Here is a 12,837-nt window from a genome sequence, read left to right as displayed (position 1 = left end):
AAGGAAATAGAATTATCTCCACTTCATTTTCTCTTTTACTTTATTCCTTCTAAGCTCTAACTCACAAAAATATGTATAAAATTTTATGCTAAATAGAAAATGCTCTACATAAAATGGAACATAGAGAGTAGTATATTTTTTAAAGTGTATAGTATTATTTAGAATTTATATTCATTTAGTCAAAATCTCGCTCGGTCAGGGTCAAGAAATTTCATTTTCTAAGCTCAATTCACAAAAATATGTATAAAATTTTATGCTAAATAGAAAATGCTCTACATAAAATGGAACATAGAGAGTAGTATATTTTTTAAAGTGTATAGTATTATTTAGAATTTGTATTCATTTAGTCAAAATTAATGTTGATTTAATTTTAAATAAGAAGATAGTAGTAATATATAGTACTAGTAAGTAATATATAAAAAAAAATTGATTTTCAACTGAAATTATGAGTGGTAAATACTGCATTCTATCCGTAGCGAACTACTTATCCATGGCTCAATTTCTCATATAAAATCGGCTCAAATTTCTCCTAATTCTGCGGCTGAAAATCGCCGCAGTCTATGGCGTCGTTATCGCCGCCGTCTCCCGTTCTATGCCATGGCGGAACTCCACCTCGAAGCAGGAGCAATGAGCTCAGCAGAAACAGTAGGATTGCGAGCCCTAACAATAAGCAAAACGGCGGCGCGCTGGGGAACGTCATTGAAGTCGTGAAGAAGGATGTGAAGTTTATGGGAGATGGCTTGAGCAGAGGATTGGAAGTAGTGCATAAGGATGTCAAGTTTATAGGAGATGGTTTGAGCAAAGGATTGGAATGGGCGAATAAGGCGTTTCGGATTCCAGAGGCTTCGAAGACGGTGGAGGATTTTGTGTGGCTGCGGAATGTGGAGGATCCCCAGGCGGCGGCGCTCCGGTTTCCGTCGTGGCCACAGCCCTGCTATACAGGTAGTATTTGAAGTAGTAGAATATTGTGATGTGCACAGTTTTCATAACTATTTAGGAGGTGTTTGGCCTGGTTGTTATTAGAGCCCCTGTTGGTTTGGTTTTAAAGCAATCGCATGATTTTCAATAAGGTCTTAAGAATTTATAAACTAAAAGTATTTGGATGATTCAACTTAGTATAGGATACAAAGAGAAATGATAGTTAGATAGTGAGAATTTTGAGTTCGAGAGTGTGGGAATTGAAGATTTGACTGGTATGTATTGAAAATAACTAATTATAATACAGTTATTTTTGTAATTAATTGTTGATTTATAAGATATGAAAATAAGTCGGTATTTGGGAGCTTGTAACCTGTATAGAAATTTTCACTCTTATCTTGAACTTATAAGCTCAACCAAACATCCTCTTAATCACTATCACACAAATGAACGCTGTGATCTTTTGCTTAGTATAGATGTAAGTGTGTGTGTGTGTATGTGATGAGGACAAGCAATTGTATATTGTGAGTATTCAATGTACATTGCTCCCTTGTTTTTGCAGTTTAGGGATTAGAGTAAAGTCCATTTTGGCCCATCTACACATGACCTTTTTTTATGATTTGCATTCTAAACAATACTATGTTTTTGTCATTCGATTCTTGTACAATATGATTTTTAACAAATTTAGGTGTCTTTTAGATGGAGCCGTTAAAAGTTAACGTTTGAGGCTAAAAAGATCAATTTACTCATGTGTTTTGGACCAAAAAGTGACTTAACTTATTGTGGTCTCGTTGTCGTTGCAATGCCGCCAACCACCACGTGATGTCGCCGGTTGTCCAATGAGAACCTCGACTACCACCAGTCCCCTAAAAAATTAAAGCAAGAATGAAGCAAAAAACATCCTAATTATTTTAAAATAGTTGGATTTGGACAAAAAAATTCACCAAATTCTCGTAGAAATTGACGATATGATCGCACCAATTTTGATTCAAGTGAACTAAGAACATTTAACATCAAGAATCATGCTGAAATATGAAAGAATTTGATCGAAAAATTTACACTTGGATCATGTTTACCTTGCTTGAGTTGGTTGCATATTCTTGTTGGCTTGTTGCATGTGTATGAGAACTCGTGTCAAGCTTTTGTCCGAAAGTACGACTTTCAGGGCCGTGAGCTTCTTAACAACTGGTGAATGATTATATTGATAAAACTGAACATGCTTGATTCTGATCTTTTTGGTGTTCCTCCAGAGCTCACTGGTGCTGATTTGTTTATGGCTGATATCAAGGCCTTAGAGGTGTATTGTTGGTATTGGTACTCTCTATCCAAGATGTGGACAAAGCCTCTTCCTGAAACATATGACGCAGAGGCAGTTACAGAGTATTTCACCTTGAGGCCTCATGTGGTGATCCTCCGGCTTCTTGAGGTGATAAAAAGTTTAGCCGGAATTTTTTTTTCCAAGTTAAAGATTGTATTATTTTGTGCTCTCCTTATACTTGGAAATGACTTCTTCAAGTTATCTGAAGTCTGGAAACAAGATCCTTGAACTGAAACCTGCGAATTGATCCTTTTGAGATTCTGCATGCTAACATGCTTAACAAAGTCATTGATCTGTTCTTCTGCTTACTCCTTTTTTAATCACTCTAGTGCTTTTTGCGATTGCTGTTTTCGTTTGTATAGTTGGAAGTTCTTGGTGAGGACTCTTTTGAGTCATTAAAAATAGTAGCTGGAAGTTTTATTCATAAAACTGCGTCCTGACTCACCTTTATCTTTTGAAAGGTCCTTGTTGCCTTTATTTCTGCTACAATCAAATCCAGAATCTCTAGCATCAGCTGTGATGCGGAGGAGGATGCTCGCAAAAGTGTATCTGATTACAATTTTGGGATAATTTTAAAAGACACGATGCTAAAATTGGGTCCAACTTTTATCAAAGGTAATGCTATTTCTACATCATGGAAGGAAGCTGGAGTAGGAAATAATTATTGAGTTTGCAGCAGCATGAACATGCTCAACGGACTGTGAATATCCAAACGAGATACTACTACAATTTGCATTTGTTACCCAATTTTCTAATGCAAGTCTTTATATGTGTGCAGTTGGTCAGTCCCTTTCTACAAGGCCAGATATAATTGGTGATGAAGTCTCAAAGGTGTAAAACTGAACCATCTATTTCTTTTGAATTGCTGTGTACTAGGACCTTTCTTTAAATTGAGCTAACTTACGCTTTATGTGTTTCACCCAAATTTTGTGCCATAGCAGTGAATAAGTTTTTGTTATCTTGACCCAGCCCGCAATTGAACTCAATTGTCAATATCCTCAGATCCATTTGGCAGTCCCATATTTACCTAATCAATGTTCGGCATCTTTATCAGTTGATTCGACTAACACTCTATTTAGCTTCTCATTCTACCAAAAGAACAAAGAAAGAAACTCATTTTGTTAGTTCTTTGTGACAACTGATAATACTCTGTAGACTGTTGACATAATTGATAATTCCCATGTGCTGTTCTCTATGCCGAAAATAATTCATATTTCATATTTTATTTTCTTGGCGAAGTTATGATTGCAGGCATTGTCAGAGCTGCATGATCAAATCCCTCCGTTCCCACGGGCTGAAGCAATAAAGATTATAGAAGACGAATTAGGTTTTCCTGTGGACGAGTATTTTAGCTATGTCTCTGAGGATCCGGTAGCTGCAGCTTCATTTGGGCAGGTATGGAAGGCTTTTGTGTCATGTTATGGGCTATGGAACTATTGGGGAAATTTAAAAATTGACCGTCCACGAAAAATAGTCTCATTTTTCCATTTTGCGGTGTCCACGAAAAGTAGTCCCATTCCAAAAATGGGAAGTTTCTCTGTCATACTTTACCCACTTTTTCTCTTTCTCTATCTGACTTAACCGATTTCTCATTAAAACCTATGCCATTCATCCATAGGCCTTTTTTTCTTGGACGGAGGGAGTAAGTAAGATCAATTATGGACAGATTTCTCTACTATGTTTCTTAGTTTGCCACCGTATAGTTTCTAATGTTTTTGTTGACATTTAAAGGTTTACAAGGCCAAAACCCATGAGGGATTTGATGTGGCGGTGAAAGTTCAGCGTCCTAACTTACATCACATAGTTGTTCGGGATATTTATATTCTTCATAAAGGGGTTTGTCTCATACACTTGCATGTCATCTTTCTTTCAGAATAATATAAGATGCTGAATTAACACTGAGCAATTCTTTTTAGCTAGGACTTCTGCAGAAGATAGCTAAAAGGAAAAATGATCTTTCTATATATGCGGATGAACTGGGAAAAGGTCTGATAGGGGAGTTAGATTACAATCTTGAGGCAGCTAATGCATCAGAATTCATGGTAATTTTCTGTTATGAACTTTATTTGGTTGTTTCTCATCATCTCATGCATGTATTTTCCTTCAAATAGGTGGAGAAAGTTTTCTTTATTCATATTTAGCAAGAGAAATACTATCTTGATGATCTTGGTCATACATGTAACTGCAGCAGAGATGCATAGCATATAAGTTGTTCATGTGAAGAGGCATTCCCCTGTCTAGTATGCTGACACTATCAGAACAGTATAACTAATCCTATTTCACTTTTAAAAATAGTTTTTGAATACTATTCTTTCAATTTTCTGCAGGAAGCTCATTCTCGGTTCACATTTATTTGTTTGCCAAAAGTATTTAAGCATTTGACCAGGAAACGAGTTCTAACTATGGAATGGATGGCTGGTGATAGTCCAACAGAGTTGCTATCTGTTTCGTCTGAGGAGTCTAACCTAAAGCTTCTTGATTTGGTATGGGAATAACTTGAGACTGTAACTGCTGAAATTCAAGATTATACATAAAGTGCATCTATTGATTTCAAGAAAAGTAGTTAGATCTTCCTGTTTCCCCTATAATAACGCTGAATGACTAATCTTGCTTCTATTGCAGAAACAAATGAATACTCCCTCCGTCCACGAAAAATAGACTCATTTTGCCATTTTGGGATGTCCAAAGAAAATAGTCCCGTTTCTAAAAATAGAAAGTTTCACTTTCATATTTTATCCACTTTCTCCCCTCTCCCATACTTTACCTACTTTTTCTCCATATCTCTCTTACTTTACCTACTCCCCCCCCCTCCTCTTACTTTACCAATTTCTCATTAAAACCCGTGCCGCACAAATGGGACTATTTTTTGTAGGCGAAGGGAGTATTAGATTTTTTTTCTTAATTTTAGATACACATGATGGAGAAGTGGCAGGCACTACAAAAGATATGTTCAAATTTATACATAGCTCACATACTAGAGATTAGAGACGGTGTCATATATTAGAACTTACAGTATAATTTCTAGACTTTGCATTTTAACGTATCACAGGGAAGGAGTAACATCATATCTACTGGTCCCATTATTTTTCGTGATTCACCTGCATTCTTGTATCATTTAAAAGCTATTAGGTACTGCTATCCTACTTTAGGTTAACAAAGGTGTGGAGGCATCACTTATACAACTTCTTGAGACTGGCCTAATGCATGCTGATCCACATCCAGGAAATTTGCGTTACACATCATCTGGGAAACTTGGGTACTAACCTGTTCATAAATAAATTATTAATAGGCACATATACGTTAAATAAAATTTCAATCCTAAAAACAAGTTTGATCATGGATTAGTTATATTATGATGTCTAATACTTGAATGCTTCTCTTTACCGATTTACTGGAATAGGTTCCTTGATTTTGGCTTGCTCTGTCGGATGGAGAAGAAGCACCAGTACGCCATGCTTGGTGCCATAGTTCACATTGTAAATGGTGATTGGGCATCTCTTGTGTATGATTTGACGGAAATGGATGTGATTAGACCTGGGACTAACATAAGGCGTTTTACCATGGTAGCATCCATATCATTGATAATTTTAAACTACACTTGCATATGGTTCTTATTACCATCTCGTGAGTGGTGTTTGCCTCAAACAATTGCATCAGATAATCTGACTTTCTGAATAATTCAGGACCTGGAAGATTCCATGGGGAAGTTGGTATTTACCAATGGAATACCAGATGTCAAGTTTAGTCGGGTGAGAATCAATTAGTAAATCAATAGAGTATAATCTCAAATTAACTTTTTAATGAGACATCTGAAAATTCTGAGTGTGCCTTTCGATTTGTATGTGCTCCTTTAATGATTTAAATTTCTTAATCTGAAGGTACTGGGTAAAATATGGTCTGTCGCTCTAAAGTATCACTGCCGCATGCCTCCGTACTATGTTCTTGTTTTGCGGTCTCTGGCGTCTTTGGAAGGTAATATTTCTGCCTACCCTAGAAGAGGGATGCAAATTCATTGTTTGTATGCCTCTGTTATAATGCTTGATAGTCTGCAACCTATGAATGTCGAAGATGTCGTTAAACATATACCTGTGGAGAGCCTCAAACGTTATTGGTTAGGAAGGGACATCACGAAATGTGCATAAAAATTTCCCACTAGTCCATGTTTTATATGAGTTGCTATACATGGACATCAACTTAATATATACCTAAGTGCCTACTACTCCCTCCGTCCCCCTAAAGATGTCTCACTTTCCTTTTTAGTTTGTCCCAACCAAGATGACCATTGCTGAATATAGAAAAAGCTTTTATCTCTACTCTATTCCCACTCTCTTACTTGATTCTCTCTACTTAACATACAAAATAAAGTTGCATAAAATCATGTGCCACCCAAGGAAGGGGTCATCTTCCTTGGGACGGAGGGAGTACTACTTTTCATCTTCAAACTACATAACTTGGTGTGTGCACAGTGATAATGTTTTAAACTATTACTTGATTCCCTTGTTTGTTCTGCAGGATTGGCGGTTGCTGCTGATCCTACGTTTAAGACATTTGAAGCTGCATATCCATATGTTTTTCAGAAGCTTCTTGTTGACAATTCTGCTGCTACAAGGAGAATCTTGTACTCGGTACCATATGGATGATAAAATTTAATTTTACGGTGTTCTATCGTATACAAGCACTTGCAATTCATCTAAGACGTTTGACCTAGTTAACATTTTCCTGTTTTGTTAAGTTATTATTTTCTGGCTAAGATGTTTGTATTGGTTGCACGAATGATTAGGAAAATACATAATTCAAACTTTTGCCATCTAACAGACACCAAGAATTTGGCTACTGAAAGTCTATATTCGGAATGTATTACCATAACCTCTGAAATCTTTTTCTAATTACTCTGTTTAAACTTTTCAGGTTGTGTTCAACAGAAGAAGAGAATTTCAATGGCAAAAGCTTGCTGTTTTCTTGAGAGTTGGAGCAACCAGGTAAATTAATACTGAATTTTCCTCTCGTAGTTTGAATTATCGAAACGTTTCTTGCACGCTAATATTGGCAAGTTGTCAGAACAAATGTAGGCTGTTTCTCCTTCAGAAGCATTTGTGTTTCCTTAGTTTATTTTCTTTTATTTTTTTAATTTTCTGTTGTTTTTTGGGGTGGACAGATGCTATATCCGTCGCATTTGATCTATGACTACCATTTCCATTTTGTTTCCAGGAAAGAACTGAAATCATTGGTGAAACAAAACACGCATACTTCTCTCGTGCAATCTGCAAATGGAATTGCTCCAGAAATGAATCTCACAAACCTGGCACTGAAAATTCTACCATCCAAAAACGGCCTCGTTTTAAGAAGACTCTTGATGACTGCAGTAAGCGCCTTTACTTCAACCTATTTATATGCTGTTGCATATCAACATTTCACTTTCTATTCAAAAGTATGCGTGCAAGTGTCCCATACATTCGAGAATGACATGTTAGTACACATAATGACATAATCAATATATTGACTTTGTTTTCAAGTCTAGGACAGGTCCACTTTGTGATACTAAAAGTCCCATTGGCAATTGGAAATCTACATGGAAATTGTACACAAAATTAAAGTCAATTGTCATTTTGCAGATTTTCAATTGCCAACACGGCTTCCCAAGTACCGGAATAGTGGGCCCTTCCTACTTTTGAAAACTGAATCAACTTATCGGATAATGATGTGCCATTTTCTTTAAGTGCGAGTCATTTATTAAAATCATGAATACTTTGCAGTAGAAAGTGAAATGTGAGTTTTATCTTCCTTAGTTTGAGACCAAAACCATCTGTTGTCCAACAGGATGGAGCTTCACTGATTCGAGCGCTCGTTTCGAAGGAGGCCATTTCGTTCCGCCAAGAGCTTTGTCAGGTCGTTGCAGATGTTATATACAAATGGATATCTGGAGCAATGGAGAAAGGTCTCAATATCCCCAAAGGTAGCTCTCCATTCACGCTGGCCGACAGCAATTCACATGCATCCTCTACAAACGACGAATATGAATCTCTCTTTACAGATCGTCGTCTCAGAGTGATCTTCACCAAGTCTTATAATTCTGCTAGGAAAGATCCTCTATTGCTCTTAAGATTCTACTATGCTTCATTATCGATGCTCTTCGTGGCATCGGCTATGGCTTGTCGAAGAGTGTTGGCAGCCCTCATCAGAGCTTACTTGAGTCGTGTATCCTATAACTGGAAGCAAATCTCTATGGCCAACTAAGGGTACTGCTTGAAGCTTTTTCTTCAAGATAATCTAAGAGGAGCAAAACATCACATCCGTTGAAGGTTACTCTGTAGAGAAAAAAGCTTATAAATAAATAGTACTATAAAAAATTTTATTATGTAATTAATAATTATGTAAATGGTAGTAATATCTTATACCTTGAATACTTTTTCTTAAAGAAATTTTTACCTACAAGTGGTATGTGAGAGACAATTATTATACTTTTCCTGTCCCACTAAAAATGGAATGTTTTTCTTTTTTGGATTGTCCATTAAAAATAAAACATTTCCTAAAATTGAAATATCATAATCTCTATTTTTTTCATCTCTTTTATTTATTCTCTCTTCATTAACTCACAAAATAAAACTACATAAAATCTCGAGCTAAAAAACAAACATTTCATAATTAATGGGACGGACGGAGTAGCTCTTTGCTCGAAGGTTTTGGATCATGAAGGGATCAAGTTTGAGTTTAGTTGAGCATGAACTTGTTACACTCAAAAGAACAACCTGTATATGTTAGGTAGTTTGATTATACTCTATCCGTCCCGGAAATTTTTTTATACATATTTCCATTTCTGTCCATCGCACAAAAATTTTGTCACATACCACTTATATCATTTTGGTAGTGAACCTCACATTTCACTAATTCATTGTATAAAATTAATAATTAAAAGTAGGATCCATATTTCACTAACTTTTTCAACTCATTTTCCATTATACTAGTATTTCTTAAAACTTGTATACGGTCAAAATGTGATAGTAATATTTATGAGATGGAGGGAGTAGCTCTTTTTACTCCTCGAAGGTATTGGAATATATGTTAGGAATTCAGTGCGTAAAGAAGTGGTTATATAAACTCCATGCACCAGCTCGCATTGACAGTTGAGAGCCATTGCAGACTCCACTGAGTTCTTGTTATGTTAGGTTGTTCTTGTTATGTTACATTCTAAAAGAAGTGAACACTTCGAGCTACTTATTTGTATATGTAACCTTTTCTCCAATATTACGAGGATAAATAATTTTAACTATTTTGCTTTTATTTTCTCTTTTAATTCGAACAATAAAGGTGCATGTAATACGCATTGCACGTAAAAGGTGACCGAGTTGTCACTCAAGTTCTATTATCTGAACCACTGCTTCCGCCTCCCATTTGCTCCTCTATTCCACTAACAAATTCAGAAAACAACCCAACCCATTCACACCAAGAAATTAGAGTGTGCACAAACAGGACTTGCAGAAAGCAGGGCTCTTTGGATGCTCTGCAAGTTCTCTCGGGCGGTGCGGCGCCGGCCCCAATATCGTGATCCTTCCAGGGGGTGTGTTCGTGGGGCGGTGTGGGACCCCCAGCAAGGCCGCAAATGTCATGGCAATTGTGTGCGGTGCTGACAATGGCGATGCTGAGAACAAGTGTTTGGAGGCGCTGGCGCTGAGGAAGAGAGCTGAAGATGAGATGGCTCAGGCTGATTTTACCCAGACTTTTGAATTACTGTCGCAGGCTATAGAGCTCAGACCATTTGGGGGTTTGCATACTATGTACAAGGAAAGGTTGGCGATGGGAGACAGATGGAGCGTTTGAGGACATTAAAGAGGCTTTGACTATCGCACCTCGTTATCCTCAGGCATATCTTTGCGAAGGTGATGTTTATATGGCTATGGATCGATTTGACAAAGCGACCCATCCATTCGTCGTGCAAAGTCATTCAAGGCAAGAATAGCAAAGCTTCAAGATAAACTATCTCCAGCAAATTTGGGATGAAGCTTCTCAGATGGATTTGTGTATTCAAACTAGCATAGCTTCTTACTAGATCTTGCATTGTAGTATAAAACTCTAGAAGTTGCAAACTATGGAAATTAATAAAGAAGTCACTTCATTTCTTGCAAAAAAAAAATTCTATTATCTGACCTCCTTGCATAATTAAATAGTAGTACTTATTTCACTCACTATAGATACGAAGGAGACTACTTATCGTGAACAGTTTCAATCCTATAGAATTCTAACTTAGAGATTACAAATGATTCTGGTTGATTATGGAAGCATGAGATGTCGGTGATTATTATTTCGTAATCCATGAATATTACATTGATCATACTGTAAGGACTGGTATATTGAAAAAAACATGTTTTGAGCAGTTTGCACAATTAGAATTATTTATATACAGTAATATCTCAATCCACTTTTACCTAAGAGCATCCGCAATGGTCGGCTAGCGACCGGCTAGCCAATTCGTCGCGCTAGCCGATCGGCTAGCTGAACCATTGCAACCGGCGAGGGCGATTTCGGCGAGCGGATCGGCGTGGGCTGGCCGATCGCTCGTCGCTGGCCGAAGCGCTAGCCGATCGGCTAGCCGCCACTGTGGAGGCCCGATCGGCCAGCGATCGGCCAGCGACGATTTTCAATTTTTTTTTTAAATCATATATAAACGCGATTTTCGTTTCATTTTCATTTGCATCACTTGTTTTAACGAGTTTTCTCTCTCTCTAACTTTCGTACAAGAGCATCATCGAGCGATGGATCATCGGTCCGGCCGACGTAGCGGATCTCGGACTCCAGCGGTGCCGTGGGATCTGGATGGGGGCGAGATGGGCCCGGGGTTTAACATCCTTTGGAATCAGATGATGGGGATGATGGCTGGTGCGCCGGGGGGCGATGGGGGGGGGGAACCGGGGGGTATGCCGTGGGGGATGCCGGGCGGCGGCGCCCGCCGCCGGGTGGGGGGTATGCCCCGGATGCTGCAGCAGATGATGGGGATGATGTGGCAGGGGGGGATGCCGCACGGTATGCATCCCGGGATGCCGGGGGAGGGGGGGGTGCGCAGGGGTCACCGGGAGGGGACGCGGTATATTGGCCCTCGCTTGATTTTTGACGGCTTCGTGTCACACGTCGACCCCGGTGACGCAGTTCTCTGGCGATGACCTTCTATCATTGCATGATATGGGGATCGATCTCGGGGACGATGATACTCCCGTTCCAGCGACGCCGGCCGCGCCGAAGAAGAAGCCGAGGGGAAGGGGAAGGGCAAGGCGGTCGGCGAGTCATCGCAGCCCGCTGCCACTGGCCGGAGGAAGTGGACGGAGGATGAGTACGCCGGGGTGGCCAAGGGGTGGTTGGAGGTGTGCGACGATCCACTGGTTGCGAACAACCAGCGGGTCGTCAACATGTGGGCGAAGATCAGTCTGCCTATAAGAGGCACTGCCCGCACGGGAAGGACTTCGGCAACGAGGAGGTCCGGAAGGGGAGGGAGCGGAAGGACGTCAACATGTGGTTTTTTAGTGTTGCTGACGTGGCAGGGGAGAGAATGGCTGGCCTATGGCTGGCCTAAGCACCATTGCGGATGCTCTAAGGCTAGAAAAAGTGGTTCTACCATATTAGCTCTAGCTTCTCTCTAGTTTCTCTCTCTCTAAATCTCGGAGCCTCCCCACGGTCACCGGCGGCATTCCCCGTCGGTGGAGTAACACAAAGCGCTCCCGTTGCCGGAAATACCACAAGCAAGACTCAAAAACTTGGTGTCACCCAATATGGAAGAGCCCGATTTGGGCAAAAACGTCTCACCGCCGATCACTTTCAAGGCAGTCGAGAGTGGCAGCTCCAAGGCGGAAACGAGCAGGAAGGAAACAAGGAAAAGTGAAAGGTGCAAGCAGAAAAAGATTCAACCTCTCTCCTCCGCCGGGAGAAATCCCAGCTACCGCCGGGGAGGACAAGGGAAATGACGAAAATAAACGCAATCTGATGGAAGAACTGGATAAAGTTGCGGACAATGCGGGGCGAGCAACCCCTTCACAGTCAATAATGCTGGGAAACAACCATCATGGCGGCTGCAAAATTGAAAACTACCAACAATCCTCCACAACTAGCGGATAATAAGGAAGGCTCTGACCCGGGCTAGAAGAGGGCACAGTGGAATCGGAGGTCAGTCGCCACAGCCAGCGGTAAAGGACTCGGCTCCGGTCAACAACGAAAACATCTTGCCGGAAACGGCTATTCTCCCTTCCGGATGCAGCTCGACGACAAAATAGAACCGCAGGGGTCACAGGCCTTGGTTTTGGCTGCTTGCACTACTAATGTCTAATTTCCATTTTGAGAAGGAAACAATTGGAGGCGCTAAAAGTGATGGTTTGAAAAAGTCAGATTTGGAGAATATTCGGTCAGCGGCATATCCTCATGTCTAGACAACGATTTACAGCTGGACTTAGTATCCTCAAAGCCTATACAAATTTCCTCCCCTCTACAGTTGACTAGTCAAAATAATCCTCAAAATGACGTGGAAGTCCTGCTTCAACTCCAACCAGCCACAACCTCTGTTTTTGACCATGACTTTCCGGCTCTAAAACTAAAAGAAAAACATGAAGGTCTTCTTCAGGGAG

At 39.8% G+C, this 12,837-nt stretch overlaps 1 protein-coding gene and 1 pseudogene across 5 annotated transcripts; both read left to right on the top strand.

Moving 5' to 3' along the window:
• The first annotated feature begins 484 nt into the window (after positions 1–484).
• LOC125188581 (uncharacterized protein slr1919) lies at positions 485–8,694 on the top strand. 5 transcript variants are annotated; one of them, XM_048085518.1, is made up of 16 exons: positions 493–942; positions 2,169–2,344; positions 2,698–2,851; positions 3,015–3,067; positions 3,488–3,631; positions 3,968–4,072; positions 4,153–4,278; positions 4,564–4,719; positions 5,386–5,492; positions 5,637–5,799; positions 5,920–5,985; positions 6,115–6,208; positions 6,749–6,861; positions 7,145–7,215; positions 7,445–7,598; positions 8,054–8,694. In XM_048085518.1, exons 1-16 carry the CDS (start codon positions 561–563, stop codon positions 8,468–8,470), a joined length of 2,481 nt encoding a protein of 826 aa, XP_047941475.1. In that variant the 5' UTR covers positions 493–560; the 3' UTR covers positions 8,471–8,694. The 5 variants fall into 5 exon arrangements, 3 of the variants coding, with proteins under 3 accessions (XP_047941476.1, XP_047941477.1, XP_047941475.1); XR_007170759.1 differs by lacking the exons at positions 6,115–6,208; positions 6,749–6,861; positions 7,145–7,215; positions 7,445–7,598; positions 8,054–8,694 and having other exon boundaries at positions 486–942; positions 5,459–5,492; XR_007170760.1 differs by lacking the exons at positions 5,920–5,985; positions 6,115–6,208; positions 6,749–6,861; ... (1 more) ...; positions 7,445–7,598; positions 8,054–8,694 and having other exon boundaries at positions 485–942; positions 5,366–5,492; positions 5,637–5,751.
• A 229-nt stretch (positions 8,695–8,923) lies between these two features.
• On the top strand, positions 8,924–10,232 carry LOC125189808 (annotated as a pseudogene).
• Positions 10,233–12,837: the final 2,605 nt, after the last annotated feature.

The sequence above is a fragment of the Salvia hispanica genome, chromosome 5 (assembly GCF_023119035.1).
Source record: "Salvia hispanica cultivar TCC Black 2014 chromosome 5, UniMelb_Shisp_WGS_1.0, whole genome shotgun sequence".
Lineage (NCBI taxonomy): Eukaryota > Viridiplantae > Streptophyta > Magnoliopsida > Lamiales > Lamiaceae > Salvia > Salvia hispanica.
The sequence above is the reverse complement of the archived record's forward strand: the minus strand, read 5'-3'. Positions and strand labels throughout refer to the sequence as shown.

Excerpts from the sequence above, each read along its gene's own strand:
- LOC125188581 (XM_048085518.1), top strand. The coding sequence starts at position 561 with ATGGCGTCGTTATCGCCGCCGTCTCCCGTTCTATGCCATGGCGGAACT. Across the intron at positions 2,345-2,697 it reads TGATCCTCCGGCTTCTTGAG|GTCCTTGTTGCCTTTATTTC; the intron begins GTGATAAAAAGT and ends ATCTTTTGAAAG. Across the intron at positions 2,852-3,014 it reads GGGTCCAACTTTTATCAAAG|TTGGTCAGTCCCTTTCTACA; the intron begins GTAATGCTATTT and ends ATATGTGTGCAG.